The sequence below is a fragment of the Archocentrus centrarchus genome, chromosome 21 (genome assembly GCF_007364275.1).
Source record: "Archocentrus centrarchus isolate MPI-CPG fArcCen1 chromosome 21, fArcCen1, whole genome shotgun sequence".
Lineage (NCBI taxonomy): Eukaryota > Metazoa > Chordata > Actinopteri > Cichliformes > Cichlidae > Archocentrus > Archocentrus centrarchus.
In genome coordinates, this window is record NC_044366.1 from 31,685,233 (window position 1) to 31,703,288 (window position 18,056).

Sequence of the window (18,056 nt, forward strand, 5' to 3'; positions counted from 1 at the left end):
AAGGGTTTCTGCTCCTGTGGAACATGAAATGTAAATGTGTCCGATACAGGGTTCCAACTCACTCCTAAGCTGCGTTGGACTGGAAGCTCGTCAGTTGTTAAATCGAGATCTTTGATATCTTTGGCCCTATCCTCAGGGGGGAAAGCATTCACAACTTCCACTTTGTTGGAAACAATCTTGTGGAGAAGTAGATTTGAGAGGGCAAGCATTTTTTGAGCTCTCTGTAAAATGTCATCGTCCACAAAGAAGTCTTTCTCTATGAAGTTTCGGGCGTCAGTTCCGTATTCACTTTCTGCCTCCTTTGCTGCCATTCTCAGCCCATAGATCGCCACTGCTGGGGAGGGACTGTTACCAAAGACGTGCACCCTCATTCGATAGTCTACTACATCTTTGGTGAGGTCGTTGTCTTCATACCACAGGAAGCGAAGGTAATCTCTGTGATCTTCCTGGACTACAAAGCAGTAGAACATTTGTTCGATGTCAGCAGTGATGGCAACAGGTTCTTTCCTGAAGCGAAGCAGCACACCCAAAAGTGTGTTGTTCAGGTCCGGGCCAGAAAGCAGTATGTCGTTGAGGGACACTCCATCAAACCGCGCACTCGAATCAAACACCACACGTATCTTTCCTGGCTTTTGCGGATGGTATACACCAAATATCGGGAGGTACCAGTTCTCTTTGTCTTTGTTGTGAGGTGGTGCAAGTTCTGCATGTTGGTTGTTGAGCATTTTCTGCATGAATTCAACGAAGTGTGCTTTCATTTCTGGTTTCTTGTCAAGCATACGTCGCAGGGACATGAGCCGCTGGTAGGCATAGGACCGGTTGTCAGGAAGTTTGCGTCTGGGGGTTCGAAATGGGAGTGGTGCAACCCAGCTGTTAGTGTCGTCTTTGAAGAATGCCTCCATCTTCTTCAGGAAGATCATGTCTTCAACGGAATGAGCGAGCTGGTTATCTTTATTGGTGCGACAAAACACAGCCTCTCCTAAATTCTCAACTGTGAGCTTTTCGTGTGGGTGAACAGGTAGCAACTTATTGGAAATGGTTTTGGCTTGGCTCAGACTAAAGTCCTCCTTCACACTGAAGCGACTGTTGCAGGGAGTGAGATAGCTTGGGCGGCCATTGTCTAATACATGTGTTTTCAGAGCGTTCACTTCACTTGGCTTGTGAGCGTTGCCAAGACACACCTCCCCGATGATGACCCAGCCCAGGTCAAGCTTCTGTGCAAATGGGTCGTTGTGTTTGCCGTTAATTTGCTCCCTCACCTTGTGAACTCTCAGAAGGTTTCGTCCTATTAGCAACAGTATATCTGCACTTGGGTTGAGAGGCGGTATTTCAGCAGCTATTGCTTTCAAATGGAGGTGGTGTAAAGCAGCTTCTACAGTGGGTATCTCTTCTCTATTGTTGGGGATGGCATTGCACTCTATGAGAGTGGGGAGAGAAAAACTAATTTTTCCATCTAATGACTCAACTATGTAGTCACACGCTCTTCTACCAGTCACTTGTGCTATACCACTACAGGTTCTCAGTGTGTATGGTTCAGTTGGGCTTTGTATATCGAATATGTCAAAAAACTCTGTCTTTGCAAGAGACTGGTTGCTTTGATCGTCGATTATCGCATACATTCTTTTGATGTTGTCTCGCTGACCTTTGGGATAGACTTGCACCAAGCAGATCTTAGAACAGGATTTCCCTGCAATCTTTATTTCCACATACCTCTGTACATGTGGCAGTAACATCTGAGTCCTGTGCAGTTGTTTGCTCCCCGCCATGCTCTCTATGGAATGAGGGAGGCTTGGACATCTGTGGAGCAGGGCCAGGGTGAAGAGCTGCCAGGTGTTTCTCACTGTCACACTCTTCACACTTAATCGTGACTGTACAGTCTTTGGCTCGGTGGCTGGTGGAAGCAAGGCAGCGATAGCAGATGTTATTGTCTTTGAGCAGCCTTTTCCTGTCATCAAGCAGCATAGTTCTGAAACCCCTGCATCTTTTAAGTGGGTGGGGTTTGTGATGTATAGGACACTGTCTTTTAATGTCTTCACCTGCTTCTTTGGTCCTGCATCCCTCTGATGCTACGTCTGTCTTGTGCACTGTGACTGATAGCTTTTGGTTGTAGTTACCTGTTGATTTCCCTTTTTTGTAGCTGGATGTGTGATTGGCATGCGAGAGAGTCATTGTGTTGAAAGTTGTGGCGAAGCTTGGGTCATTCCTTGCTTTGGCTTGACCTTTCACAAATTCCACAAAGACTGAGAAGGGTGGGAAGCTAACATGGTGGTCTTCTTTAAACTTTGAACCCACCATTGTCCATTTTTCTTGGAGATGAAAGGGCAGCTTCTCCACTATTGGTCCTACTCCCCTGGCTGTGTCAAGGTAACTTAACCCTGGTAAATATCCATCTAGTTTCGCCGCTTGGAGTTCACACAGCAGATCTGACAGATCACGAAGCTTGTGTGGTTCTTTACTGGAGAGCTTTGGAAAACTTTGTATCCTAGCAAACAGGGAGTTTTCTATTGCCTCTGGTGAGCCATAACATTCTTCTAGTCTTGACCATATCATGTTCAAACCGGCAGGTGGATGCTTTATGTTAACTGCTTTCAGTCTCTTGGCATGTTCAGAAGACTCAGGTCCCAACCACTTTATGAGTAGATTCATTTCTTCACTGGCTGTAAGACCAAGGTCCTTGATGGTGCTCTGAAATGTGGCTTTCCAGCTAAGGTAACTCTCTGGCTTATCATCAAATTCCGACAGTCCTCCAGTTACTAGCTGGCTCTTAGCTAGAAATCTGGCTAGGTCACTCGTTGTGCTGTCAGCATTATTGTGTGGGCTTAGTCCCCGTTGTGGCATAAACAGGTATTGCATCAGTTCCTGTTTGGGACTGCGAGGTGTGTACACTACTGGTTGTTCGCATTGTTCATTTCGATAATTGCTGTCATCATGCTGAAATGTATCTCTATTGTCTTGAGCCAGGTCAGTATAATTGTGCTTATTCACGTACTCACTCACTTTTTCCTCTGGGGTTGTTTGTTGAGCCAAAAATGTCAAGTCTTCTTTTGGTTCCGCTATGCCAAATTGAGCTGCTGCTGCCTCCATCACCCCTGCTTTAGCCACGGCTGCATCAGCTTCCTTTTGGAGATTGAGTACGTCAAGAGACGCTTCTAAACGGGCCTTTTCTATCTTGATGCTCATTTCCTTTTGCGCGTAGGCTAATCTGGCTTTTGCTGCTTGCGCTTCTGCTTGTGCCCGAGCTGCCTCCATACTAGCTCGGGTTGAGGCTGATGACTTACTTGAACATCCTGCTGATGACCTAACGGTAAGTTTCCCCGAAGACTTTGCAGATGCTACTGAGTGAGTGGACCTTGTTTCCTCGTTGCCTTGCTGTTCAGCGTCTGACTTCTCCATGGTCAAGTCGACTGCCGCTCGTGGACCCTTGTCGAGTGCTATGATTTCACTGTACTGTTGCACTCAATGTGACCCCGTGTCCTATATTGAGATTCACAGCCAGCTAAACTCTCTCTTACATCACTTCCTCCAAGGAACAGGCGCGTGTTGTAGTTGGACAGGATTTAATGTAAAAAAGTGTGAAACTGAAACAATACAAAATACAGAAAAAGTACTCAGTATACAATTATAATATGATCACTTAAATCAAATTAACATCTCCTTTGATATATAAGGCACATTAAAGGGTTCATTCCAATTTAGCGGTCGCACTGCATGAACTCAGATTGGATTCACTAGATTGACACATATAGCATATCAAACATCTCAAACTTATTTGAATAATCACACGCATAATATCTTACAAACACATACAACCTTGAAACTTACTCATATTGCCACTCAAAGGGATATGAAGGAGCGGATGGCTTTGGATTGTCAGAGATGCACCATGCTTTCTCTACCTTCTGAGAAAACTACTTCCGTTCACTTCTTCTATTTACAAATCAGCCTAACATAGCGCATTGTGAAAACCTGCGCCCCCCACAGGCTCGGAGAGGCAACAACACAAAAACAGTTCCAACACAGAGTCAATGAGGTTAGAGGCTCAGTTACAGGAAGCAGTCCACACTGTTAGGACCACTGTTAAAACCATGGTTTTAAAGAAAAATTAAATGATAGAACAGACACAGCATGGTCCTACAGACCTTGAAAGACTTGAGTCTCATCAGTACTTTAGTGATGTTCAGCAGTAGATAGTTAAGCTCACACTACCCTTCTGTATTTATCCGCCTGACCATCAGTGATACAGCTAACAAAAGTAATTGAAGTTGGCATGACTATCATCTGTACCTGAAGTCTGAAATATAGATAGTGAAGAGAAAGGGTCACTGTCTTGTGTGGTGCTCCTGTGCTGCTCAGTATGCTGTCTGAGCAACAGGTCATCAGCCTGACATACTGTGGTCAACTTGTCAGGTAGTCTGTAATCCAGGTTATGAGTGGAGCAACTACCTGCGAGTTTATACCCCAGTACTGATGGTCTAATGCAGGGGTAGGGAACTCCAGGCCTCGAGAGCCGGTGTCCTGCAGGTTTTAGATGTGTCCCTGATCCAGCACACCTGACTCAAATGACTGAATTACCTCCTCAGTCTGCAGTCAAGTTCTCCAGAGTCCTGCTAATGACTTCTATATGTGATTCAGGTGTGCTGGATCTGCTAAAACCTGCAGGACACCAGCTCTCGAGGCCTGGAGTTCCCTACCCCTGGTCTAATGGTATTAAAAGCATTGGAAAAATGAAACAGCATGATTCTCAGTCTTTCCTGTCATGTCCATGTCGGAATATGCCTAATGCAGCAGGTAGATGATGGGATCCACCATGCCAGTCTTGGGGTGGTTGACAAACTGCAGGGGGTCAGGTCAACGCTCCACCAGCAGACACAGATGATTGAGGATTAGTCTCTCCAGTGTCTTCATGATGTGGGAAGCCAGAGCAACATGCCTGTAGTCCCCTGAAGTACTTGAGCGAAACGTTTTAGGGGACAGGAATAAGAAAGGCTGTCTTTGAGAGTCGGGATCCTCTGCGGTTTTAAACAGGTTGAAGATCAGATACAGAACTTCACACAACTGAGGTGCACAACTCTTGAGAACTCTGGGATTGATGCTAGCAGGATCAGTAGTTTGCCAAGGTGGAGTTGGAAGAGGTTAAACTCACATTCCTTCAACCAAGTGATTTCTCATAGATGGTAATCTGAAAATGTGGCTGAGCCTTCACCTGTTCAATTTCCATGTTTTATTAAAACAGACAAAGGCAGGAATCTCCCTCATCAATACTTTCCTGGCTAACATACTAAAGAAGTCGTTAAAGGCTTTTTTAGATCACACATGTCAGGGCATCACACATCACACATGCCAGGGTGGTTAGTAAGAGTAAACCTGTCAAGATAATTACAGAGGGATGTTCCCTCTATTGCTATCGCTAGCTAGCGCAGATCATAACTGATCTCAGTCTGAAAGCAGAGCCACTGGTATTCAATTTCAATTCACTTCAATTTTATTTATATAGCGCCAAATCACAACAAACTGTCGCCTCAAGGCGCTTTGTATTGTGGGTAAAGACCCTACAATAATACAGAGAAAACCCAACAGTCAAAACGACCCCCTAAGAGCAGCACTTGGTGACAGTGGGAAAGAAAAAGTCCCTTTTTAACAGGAAGAAACCTCCAGCAGAACCAGGCTCAGGGAGGGGGGGTCATCTACTGTGACCGGTTGGGCTGAGGGGAGAGAAAAGACATGCTGTGGAAGAGAGCCAGAGATTAATATCAATTAATGATTAAATGCAGAGTGGAGTATAAACAAAGTAAATAAGGTGAATGAGAAGAAACAGTGCATTATGTGAACCCCCCAGCAGCCTAGGCCTATAGCAGCATAACTAAGGGATGGTTCAGGGTCACCTGATCCAGCCCTAACTATAAGCTTTATCATAAAAGAAAGTTTTAAGCCTAATCTTAAAAATAGAGAGGGTGTCTGTCTCCCGAATCCAAGCTGGAAGCTGGTTCCACAGAAGAGGCGCCTGAAATAATATCAATTCAAGGCCACCACTCCAGTCTTCCCTAGGCCACCACTCCACATCCCCCATTTGTGGACGTCAGGCCCTCATACCATCGTCATGGAGTCAGTTTCTAACTGTTTGTGCAGACACATGCACATTTGTGGCCTGCTGGAGGTCATTTTGCAGGGCTCTGGCAGTGCTCCTCCTGTTCCTCCTTGCACAAAGGAGGAGGTAGCGGTCCTGCTGCTGGGTTTTTGCCCTCCTACGGCCTCCTCCACGTCTCCTGGTGTACTGGCCTGTCTCCTGGTAGCTCATCCAGCCTCTGGACACTACGCTGACAGACACAGCAAACCTTCTTGCCACAGCTTGCATTGATGTGCCATCCTGGATGAGCTGCACTACCTGAGCCGCTTGTGTGGGTTGTGTGGGTACTGAGAAGTGGTCTGTGGTCCCCACCTGCAGAACCACTCCTTTATTGAGTGTGTCTTGCTAATTGCCAATAATTTCCACTTTTGTCTATTCCGTTTGCACAACAGCATGTGAAATTGATTTTCAATCAGTGTTGCTTCCTAAGTGGACAGTTTGATTTCACAGAAGTTTGATTTACTTGGAGTTATATTGTGTTTTTTAAGTGTTCCCTTTATTTTTTTGAGCAGTGTATGTTCCCTGGTGTAGGGCTGTCGGTCAAACACCTTCCACCTCCACGCAGAGAAATTACGAATACGAATACCTTTATTAGTCCCACAATAGGGAATTACAGTAAACAGAACACCCATCCAAGAAATACAAACACAGAGACAAACACAAAAAGGGGGGACAGGTGTCTGAGGTCATGCAGCCGTTTTACCGGAGCTACCTTTAGCAGGAAAACAGAAAGAGATACACTGGGATTGGTAGGTTCAAAAAAAATCATCTCGCACTGTGTTCATTATAAATACCTTACAAGGTTCCAAAAAAACACGAGTCCCAGATTAATTAATGAGTGTGACAGGCTGTGTTGAGAAATAGAGGAGGGTCATCATGTTGCAGACTGAAAAAGGTTGCTGGGAGGGAGGATATAAATCAGCTTTATGAGAAACTGTTCTGATCAGAGCTGCAGGAACTGCAGCTGCCTGATGATGGAGATACAGAAAGGAGCTGAGCTCTGTTTTCCACAACTCCTCAACAGTTCCTGCAGGAAGCCGACATTTCACTGGTCCAAAGCTGTGCTCCTGAACATTGTGCTGTCCTTCATCTCTCTGATCACTGCTGCTCTCAACCTGCTGGTCATCATCTCAGTCTCCCACTTCAGGCAGAGATTAACTTTTCAACTGAAACTATAGTTTGAATTTTTGATATGTGAAAACTTCAACTTACATAATTTGATTTAGTGATGGAAGAATAAGTGTGTTCATTTGGTTAGAGTAAATTGTGCTTAAATCATGGAACATTTTCACTGAAAATGTTTTCAAATAATTATTGTGTAAAACATTATTTTCTGTCTCCCTGCAGGCAGCTTCATACACCCAGTAACATCCTCCTCCTCTCTCTGGCTGTCTCAGACTTTCTTGTGGGTCTCCTCTTGATACCATTAGAAATCATTCGAAACACAGCCTGCTGGGTACTTGGTGATTTTATGTGTTCTATTTATTATAATCTGGTTGCAAGTGTTTTCTGTGCTTCAATAGGGAACATAGTTCTCATATCAGTTGACCGCTATGTGGCTATTTGTGACCCTCTGCATTACCCCACCAGAATCACTGTGGTGAGAGTAAAAATCAGTGTTTGTCTGTGTTGGTTTTGTTCAACCTTCGCCAGCAGTCTTTATACAAAGGACATGCTGATTGAACCAGGCAGGTATAATTCCTGCTATGGAGAGTGCATGTTTTTCACCAGTGATACTGCAGGGATTGTCGACCTTGTTTTAACATTTATTGTTCCAGTTTCTGTCATCATAGTTCTGTATATGAGAGTGTTTGTGGTGGCTGTGTCTCAGGCTCGTGCCATGCGCTCTCATGTTACAGCTGTCACACTTCAGCATTCACTGAATCAAACAAACAGATCTGAGCTGAAAGCAGCCAGGACTCTTGGGGTTCTTGTAGTTGTTTATCTGGCAAGTTTCTGTCCATATTACTGCTACTCTCTGGTTGAAGGAAATGTGGTTAATTATTCATCTCTATATTTTCTCACCATGCTCTTTTATTTTAACTCTTGTTTAAACCCTTTGATCTATGCCCTGTTTTACCCCTGGTTCAGAAATGCTGTTAAACTTATCATCACTCTGCAGATATTCAAATACGACACAAGTGAAGCAAACATACTGTAAAAAGACTACAAAACCTACTCCAGTAAAACTTTAAATCAGTAAATTACCCTCATTTTTTTTAAGCTTATCCAAACTTGGCTCAGTGTAATTAAAGAATGTCTGTTTTCATGTTTGTCTACTGTTTTAATGCTGTTCTATTCATTTCATGCATCATTTTTACAGCCCTGCATCACATAATGATACAAAGAGACATCAGAGCCCCACAGTGACAGTTCCTGCACAACACAGCAAGTTCTTTATATGCACATGTAAAGGTCTTCCAAAAGTATGTTAATGTTAGAGGGAAGTGATTGTTTTTGCAATTTTAGAGATGGAGTATAAATTGGTTCAAACTTTGATTTATTACTTTATAGTTTCTATGCAAATAAAAATAAAATAAAAAACTAATGAAAAAAAACAGCTGTGCAAACAACAGTTAGGAGTGTGGCTGTTTCTCTATATGAGCCCGTACCATCAGTTGCAAAGCCAACAAACCAAATGCATAACATCTTCAGGGACACCCTCATTGCAAGGTTTTCTAACTGTGAGACAGCAGAACCAGCGTCTGAAACTGTGTGGATAAATCTTGCACTTCACTGAAGTCTCATTTCTCAGCACCACAGAGTCCCCAGCAATCTGTATCACAAGAGTTCTCCTTTGTTTTCAGAGAGAAACCTGTGTAAAACCTTCACTTCTACCATATTTTGTTAGTAGATTAGTTATTCCTTCATTTTTTAGTTAACAGAAACTAAGATATAACAGAAAGCAATAATGACTGAATTTATTTAAAATATTCTTTGACTATTTTTTACTCCAATTACTGCCTTACAACATGGTGTTCATAATGAAAATATTTCTATCAAGCAGAACGGCTGTAAAGGTGTGTCAAATTCAAAGAGAGGTGCAGTACAGGACAGTATCGCCATGTTGTTTCTACTTCCAGCCCCTGGAAGTCTCCCTGTTTGCTGGTGCAAAGTGTGCTATACTTTTCTTTTGATTTCAGGACAGCAACTACTATCCACAAACAAGATTATTTATCTCTCACTCATCTGGAAGGCTGCAGAGACCAAAAAAGAAAAGAAAAATTAATGCATTACACATTATTACTAAACGACTGCAGTATGTTACTTAATTACTCACTGACGCACATAATTCATTAGTTCTAGATAAGAGATAAGATAAGATAAGATAGTGTTTATTTGTCACATGCACAGTTATACACAGTACAATGCACAGTGAAATGTATTTTGTACCTGCAACCATGTATACACACACATATAAATAAGAAGAATAAAAATTAAAAAAAAGTAATTCACACTATACACTATACACTATACTCTATATACTATACACTATACACACTTTTTAAATTATAATATTTACATTGTGCAATAATGGTCCAGTTAGGGCTCAGAGTTGAGCAGACAGATGGCTTGTGGGTAAAAACTCTTCTTCAACCTTTCAGTCTTAGACCTCAGGCAGCGGTAACGCCGGCCTGATGGGAGCAGGGAGAAGAGAGAGTGTCCGGGGTGGCTGGGCTGTTTTAGGATCTTCATGGCCCTCAGCCTGCACTGCTTGGTGTAAATGTCCTGCAGGTTGGGGAGGGTGGTTCTGATGGTCCGTTCAGCTGAACGAACCACCCTTTTTAGGGCCATGAAGTCCTGCTTGGTGCAGTTTCCCATCCAGGTGGTGATGCTCCCACGCATGATGCTCTCGATGGTGCAGGTGTAAAAGTTCCTGAGCACCTTGAGTGGGAGCTTGAAGTCTCTCAGCCGCCTGAGGAGGTAGAGACGCTGTCTGGCCTTCTTCACAGTGATGTTTATGTGATGAGTCCAGGACAGGTCCTGTGAGATGGTCACTCCCAGGTATTTGAAAGTGTCCACTCTTTCCACCTCAGCACCACTGATGACAAGTGGATGGTAGTCCCTCTGCTGCTTCCTGCTGAAGTCCACGATCAGTTCCTTCGTTTTGCTGACGTTGAGCAGGAGGTGGTTCTCCTGGCACCAGTTCTCCAGGCGGGAGACCTCTCTCCTGTAGGCTGTCTCCTCATTGTGGGAGATTAGTCCCACAACAGCAGTGTCGTCAGCAAACTTGATGATGACGTTGGACTCTGACGTGGCCTCGCAGTCATGGGTGTACAGTGAGTACAGCAGAGGGCTGAGCACACAGCCTTGGGGGGATCCAGTGTTGAGGGTGAGGGAGGATGAGGTGAGGTGACCCACTCGTACCACCTGTGGTCTGCTGGTCAGGAAGCTGTGAACCCACCTGCACAGGGATGGGCCCAGGCCCAGGTCCAGCAGCTTAGAGACCAGCCTGGAGGGAACTATGGTGTTGAATGCTGAGCTGTAATCTACAAACAGCACTCTCACATAGTTCCCCTTACCAGTGTCTATGTGTGAAAGGGTCTTGTGGAGGAGGAAGGATATGGCGTCATCTGTGGATCTGTCTGGCCGGTATGCAAACTGTAGTGGGTCGAGGGTGGTGGGCAGTGAGGAGGTGATGAATGTCTTGATGAGTCTTTCAAAACACTTCATCACCACAGAGGTGAGTGCTATGGGCCTGAAGTCATTGGGGCTGCTGGGGTGTGGTTTCTTTGGGACAGGGACTATGATGGACTTTTTAAAGCAGGTGGGAATCACACACAGTTTCAGTGAGAGGTTGAATATCAGTGTAAACACAGGTGCCAGCTGGTCAGCGCAGGTCTTAAGGACACGTCCACTAATACCGTCTGGTCCAGCCGCTTTCCTGGTGTTTACACGTCTAAACGCACTCCTCACGTCGCGCTCCGTCACAGTAAGTGTCTCCGCCCCTCCGGCCGGGAGCGCAGCGGGCTGTCGGCTTCCCGACTCAAAGCGCGCAAAGAAGATGTTGAGTTCATCAGCCAGAGAAGCGTCGGCACTCACCGGGTGTGTGTGTGGTGCTTTGTAGTCCGTGATGGTGCATAGTCCCTGCCACAGTCCCCTGGGGTCAGACTGTTGTAGTTGCTGTTCCAGTCTGCGGCCGTAGCGATGTTTAGCCTCTTTCACCGCTCTGCGGACGTTGTATGATGCAACCTTGTAGTCCTCCATGTTCCCAGAGGCGAGGCCGGAGTTGTAGGCAACGGTGCGGGACCTCAGGGCGTCGCGGACAGATTTATCCACCCACGGCTTCTGGTTGGGAAAAGTCCTGATGGTCCTCCTAAGTGAAGTGTCTTCAACAACTTTCCCAATAAATCCCACAACAGTTTCCGTAAACTCCTCGATGTCTCCGCCCGCGCTGCTGCGAAACATGTCCCAGTCGGTTGAATCCAACGCACCCTGCAGAGCGGCCTCTGTTTGATCAGACCACCGTGTCACTTCTCTCACAGCAGGGGGTTCCTGCCTGAGCCGTTGTTTGTATTTCGGCATGAGAAAGACAGAGGTGTGGTCAGACTTCCCAAAAGGCGGAAGAGGCTTTGCTTTGTAGCCATCTTTGAATGGAGAATAGCAGTGGTCTAGGGTCCTCTCTCCTCTGGTGGGGCAGTCGATGTGTTGAATCAATTCCGGTATCAGCTTTTTCAAGTTTGCACTGTTAAAGTCCCCGGCTACGATGAGAGCCGCATCACGCTGGTTAGCCTGATAGGTGGAAATAGCCTCATGTAGCTCGGATAGTGCAGTGTTTGTGTCCGCCTGAGGTGGAATATAGACGGCGCTGAAGATGACCGAAGTGAACTCGCGGGGCAGGTAGTGGGGACGGCATTTCAGGGTTAGGAGCTCCAGGTTAGGTGAACATGATTGTTTCAGAAGGACAACATTCCTACTGTCACACCAGTTGTTATTAATCATTAGGCACACACCTCCTCCTCTTGATTTTCCAGACTCACTCGTTCTGTCCGTGCGATGAACACTGAAGAACTCCGACGGCTGTACGGCGTGGTCCGGTATGAGGGGGGTCAGCCATGTCTCCGTGAGACAGATGATGTTGCAGTCCCTTATGTCCCTCTGAAACTGTATCCTGGCCCTGAGTTCGTCCAGCTTGTTATCCAGTGACTGGACATTAGCCAACAGGATGCTCGGCAGTGGCGTTTGGTGCGCTCTGCGCCTCAGCCTCTCTCTTACGCCGGCTCTTTTCCCTCGGGGCCTTGTCCGTGACCTGGGTCCTTTGTTTGAGCTGGCCCACTGGAAACGCTGGATCTCCCGAGGCCAAGTCGGGTCGGGAGAAAAAGGTGTCAGAATACAGCCAGAGTGCTGTATTCTGATATTAAAAAGAGTCTGTCATACGTGATATGACACAGAGCAGGCGGAATTATAAAGTCCAAAATTAGAGCTAAACCTAATATATACAAACAAAGCGTAGGAGCAGGTACAACGGCTGCTGACCTCACCAGCGCCATCTACTGCTTTTGCATTATTCCATAACATGACCAGAAATGCACTGTTATATAATTATCAGTTACAAATACACTGCCTGGCCAAAAAATAAATAAAAGTTGCCACCTGGATTTAACTAAGCAAATAGGTATTAGCCTCCTATTGGATAATTAATTCAATTCAATTCAGTTCAATTTTATTTATGTAACGCCAAATCACAAGAAACAGTTGCCTCAAGGTGCTTTGTATTGTGAGTAAAGACCCTACAATAATAGAGAGAAAACCCAACAGTCAAAACAACCCCCTGTGAGCAGCACTTGGTGACAGTGGGAAGGAAAAACTGCCTTTTAACAGGAAGAAACCTCCAGCAGAACCAGGCTCAGGGAGGGGCAGTCATCTGCTGAGGGGGGAGAGAGACAGAGATTAATAATAATTAATGATTAAATACATAGTGGGATATAAACAAAGTAAATAAGGTGAATGAAAAGAAACAGTGCATTATGGGAACCCCCCAGCAGCCTAGGCCTATAGCAGCATAACTAAGGGCTGGTTCAGGGTCACCTGATCCAGCCCTAACTATAAGCTTGATCAAAAGGGAAAGTTTTAAGCCTAATCTTAAAAATAGAGAGGGCGTCTGTCTCTGAATCCAAGCTGGGAGCTGGTTCCACAGAAGAGGGGCCTGTACACAGGGACATATTCAAAAGCAGGAGTATTGAATGTCTGATTTTTCTGGCCATCAGGCTGCATTCAAAGCAGACACGATTCTGTAGTAAAAACCACCGTCTGTAAGCACAGTTCATAGCTGCCTCCTCAAATGCAAGAAAAGCTAAAACCTCGACTGAGGCAGCTCACTCTCTGGGCAGTATTTACTTTTAAGGAAATAGTGTTTTATATATTCACATATATTTATTTATTTATTAGAAGTTTGTAGTGCAGATGTTAACTTTTATTATACCAACATTATTTAGGAGCAGGTCGTGGATAATGGGTACTGATTTGTAAATTAGTGGACATGAAGAACTTGAGCTTATTATATAATATACTTCAGTATGTTTCTAACTAACTATGCACCTCATTCTCTGTATGTCGAGAATCATTTCTGTAAAGATGGAACCCCATGGGGATCAACTTGAAAGAAAGGCAGATGTAAAAGTGAGGTCAGAGGTCAAACATGACATGACATTTGGATGCAAATATAATGTGATATTTAGGATCCCCATATTCATTTCCTAAATGCTGCCAAATCAAACAAAGGCAGCAGAATTTTAAGCTGAGTTTTAAAGATGAAAGACATTTTATGAAAGTTTGACCTTATTTGACCTTGAAGGAGAGGTCAGAGGTCAAATGTGACATGATATTTCAAATCTTTATATGGTACTTTCTGTATGTTGACAATACACGCCACACTTGTAAGATTCATAGTTTCTAAGTTAGAAGACTTTTTTGTCCATTTTGGACAAAAATGGTCTCTGGAGCTTGAAAAAGGCGACTGGACTTCTTTTTGTTTCTTGAAGACGTTTCACCTCTCATCCGAAAGGCTTCTTCAGTTCTCAACCAAAAGGTGGAGAGACCCAGGTATTTAAACCCCTGTGTTTGGACAAAAATGGACAAAAAAGGAGCCAGATTTGAATGGATTGTTATCATGACCCCACTCTCCACCCCTTCAAAGTTTTATCAGAATTCATCCAAAACGTTTCGAGCCATCATGTCAAAATCTGAGTTTCCTTTTGGAAATCACAGAAGAAAAATCCTTCGGCTTAAATAGGTGTGGGATTGTACTGCTTGCTGTCCAAGGCCAGCATACATGAAGGTATTGGTGGGATTTTGTGCACCTGGCATGACGAACTTGCATGTTTGTGAATGCACCATTGATGATGAAACAGATGTTTCCATCCAGATGTCTTTTTGGCAATCCTTTTTTTTTTTATTTCAGCAAGACTGTGCCAAATCACATTTTGCATGTATTACAGCAGCACTGATATCAGACTGCAGCATGTCAGGTCTGGCCTGCAGACAGGTCTGAGCCGTACACTCAAAATGTTTGCTGCATTATGAAACAAAAAATATAATAAAGGAAGCTCCAAACTGGCCCTTTCTCAGTTATTCTGTGTTGGCTTTACATCGGCTTCAATGAGACTGATTTGCAAATAGTTACATTGTAGTTAAATTTAGTTAAAACAAATACACAAGAATGAGGTTTCCTAAATATCAGAGTCCACAACAAAAGATCACTCAAGATTTAAACAAGTTGTTATTGTATCATAAGGACTATATTTCATACTTTTTTTTTTTTTAATCACAAAATGTGCCAGTTGTTAGCCAGGCAGCCATAAAAGGCTGTGCTGTTGAACACTAGTGTAACCTTGCTCTTGTTCTCTAATTAAAATAAATCAAAAATAAAGTGGATATACATATGGAAATAAAGCTCTTGGTCTTTGGAACAGGAGGTGTTGTGAATAGAGGCCTCCTGTTTGTCCAGCTTGGACAAACAGGAGATATGGCGACAGATATGGTGGAGCCTTGCTTCCCTTTTAGCTTCACTCCCCTCAGCTCTAGTCAGTTCGGTCCCTTTAGTCCCCTCAATGGCCTCCACTTCGTCCTCAGTTCCTTCACCCTCAGCTGCTTTGGTCCCCTTAGTTCCTTTCCTCACTTTAGTGCCCTGAGCTCCCCCAGCTTTGATCACTTTAGTGCCCTGAGCTCCCCCAGCTTTAGTCCCTTCGGGCCCTTCAACACCCTCCTTAGCTTCCACTGTCAGAGGCCTTAATAAGATCATTTGTAACCTTCACTAATGCTGTTTCTGTACTGTGATGAATTCTGAAACCTGACTGAAACTCTTCAAATAAAACGTTCCTCTGCAGATGATCAGTTAGCTGTTTTACAAAGTTATCGTTCAAGAATCTTTGAGAGAAAAGGAAGGTTGGAGATTGGCCTATAATTAGCTAAGACAGCTGGGTCAGTGATGGCTTTTTAAGGAGCAGTTTAATTACAGCCACCTTGAAGGTCTCTAATGTCTAAAATTTTATTTGTAAAGAAATCCATGAAGTCACTACTAGTTAAAGTGAAAGGAATACTTGGCTCTACAGAGCTCTGACTCGTTGTCAGCCTGGCTACAGTGCTGAAAAGAAACCTGGGGTTGTTCTTATTTTCTTCAATTAAGGATGAATAGTAAGATGTCCTAGCTTTACGGAGGGCTTTTTTATAGAGCAACAAACTCTTTTTCCAGGCTAAATGAGCATCTTCTAATTTAGTGAGACGCCATTCCCTCTCCAGCTTTCGGGTTATCTGCTTTAAGCTGTGCGTTTATGAATTATACCATGGAGTCAGGCACTTCTGATTTGAAGCTTTCCTTTTCAGAGGAGCCACAGTATCCAAAGTCGTACACAGTGAGGATGTAAAACTATTGACGAGATAATCGACCTCACTGGGAGCAGAGTTTAGGTAGCTGCTCTGCACTGTGTTGGCTCATGGCACTGAAGAGCATAATAATGAAGGAATTAGATCCTTAAACTTAGTTACAGCACTTTCAGAAAGACTTCTACTGTAATAAAACTTATTCCCCACTGCTGTGTAATCCATCAAAGTAAATGTAAATGTTACTAAGAAATGATCAGACAGGAGGGGGCTTTCAGGGAATACTGTTAAGTCTTCAGTTTCTATGCCACATGTTAGGACAAGATCCAGAGTATGATTAAAGTGGTGGGTGGGTTCCATTACATTTTGAGAGAAGCCAATTGAATCTAACAATAGATGAAATGCAGTGTTGAGGCTGTCATTCTCAGCATCTGCATGGATGTTAAAATCACCCACTATAATTATTTTATCTGATCTAAAAAGTCTGAGAAATCAGAGAGAAACTCTGAGTAAGGACCAGGTGGATGGTAGATAATAACAAATAAAACAGGTTTTTGATTTTTCCAATTAAGGTGGAAAGACTAAGAGTCAGTGAGGCACATCAACAGGGAGAGGTCACTGAAGTAGTTAGATGGTGAATGGACTAGTTCCTATTTAGCGCTTTTCTGCTCTGAGCACTCAAAGCACTTTTACAGCACATTTTGCATTCACCCATTTTGCATTCACCCATTTGTCAGAATCATTTTGAGGCCATCTGAAAGTCTTTTTCAATGGCCTGACCAAACTCCTCCCATACTTGGCTACTGCCTAATTTTGCTTGGCCTGCCAGTACCAGTCAGCTGCTTCCAGACTCCCACAGGCTAACCAAGCACAATGCGACTCCTTTATCAGCTTCATGGCTCCCTTCACCTGTGATGTCCACCATCTCGTTCAGTGATTACCACTATGACAGGCACCAACCACCTTGCAGCTGAAGCTCTGAGCAGCAGCCTCAACAACAGAGATGAGAAACATGGCCCATTCAGAATCATTGTCCTCAGCCTTCCTTGGAATGCTGTTGAAGTTTTGCCGGAGGTGGGAGTTGAAGATCTCTGGCCTCTGGTAGATGTTCCCAGCGCTATAAAATTTCAGTGTGCTCATTCATACAAGCACTATTTCAAAGTGCTTTCTATCTGTGCTTTATGTCAACCCTCTTCTCTAACAGTGAAAACACCAATTCACAGGCAGTAAGCTGAGGGAATGTAAGAATACCGAGTCCAGCTTGGTGTCTCTCACCGAGGGCAACTCCAGACTGGAACAGAGTCCAGTCCCTCTCCAGGAGACTAGTTCCAGAGCCCAGGCCATGCGTTGAGGTAATCCCAACTATATCTAGTCGGGTTTATCTCTAGCCTCAACCTCATGCACCTACTCAGGCTCTTTCTCTACCAAGTAGATAATCCATGTCCCAGTAGCCAGGGTCAATAGCCGGGGATCAGTCCGCTAAGGCTTCCACCCTAGACTGCTGCCCGACACACATTGCATCTGACCCCTGCCTCCTGCAGTCGTGGGCCTACAGGAGGGTGGGCCCATTTATCTCTTCTTTGGGCTGTGCCCAGCTGGGCAACACAGGCTAATGACTAGCCACCACATGCCCTCCCTGAAGCTCCCTCCCCAGGTCTGACTTCAGGGTGAGGTCCCGGTAACCGGATCCTGGGCAGGGTTAACTGTTCCCTTGATGTGTGTTCCATAGGGGTTCTTGGAATCGCTCCTTCTCTGGACCCTCACCCATCGCCATTTTGCCATTAGAGACCGTAAATGGGGGCAATGCCCTCAGATAACACAGCTACTGGAATCACTGGGACACACAAAACTCCTCCACCACCACAAGGTGGTGATTCATAGAGGTGAACTAACTAATAACTAAAACTCAAAATATAAATGAAAATACATGAAAATGTAGCAACAAACTAAAAACAAAGCAGAAAATACAAAATAAACAGGGATGTAGGATTTATGATAATTCAAGGCCCAGAGTTTTGAATCCAAAAACTCAAAACTGATGGTCCAAAACCAACTACGTGTGAAACAGTGAGTGTGAAAAAGTAAAAGTGTGATAGGTTGTATTGAAAGAAAG

General features: G+C 44.3%; 1 protein-coding gene across 1 annotated transcript; it reads left to right on the forward strand.

Annotated features, from left to right (window-relative positions):
• The first annotated feature begins 7,095 nt into the window (after positions 1-7,095).
• LOC115800060 (trace amine-associated receptor 13c-like) lies at positions 7,096-8,285 on the forward strand. The gene is made up of 2 exons (XM_030757312.1): positions 7,096-7,271; positions 7,472-8,285. Exons 1-2 carry the CDS (start codon positions 7,096-7,098, stop codon positions 8,283-8,285), a joined length of 990 nt encoding a protein of 329 aa, XP_030613172.1.
• Positions 8,286-18,056: the final 9,771 nt, after the last annotated feature.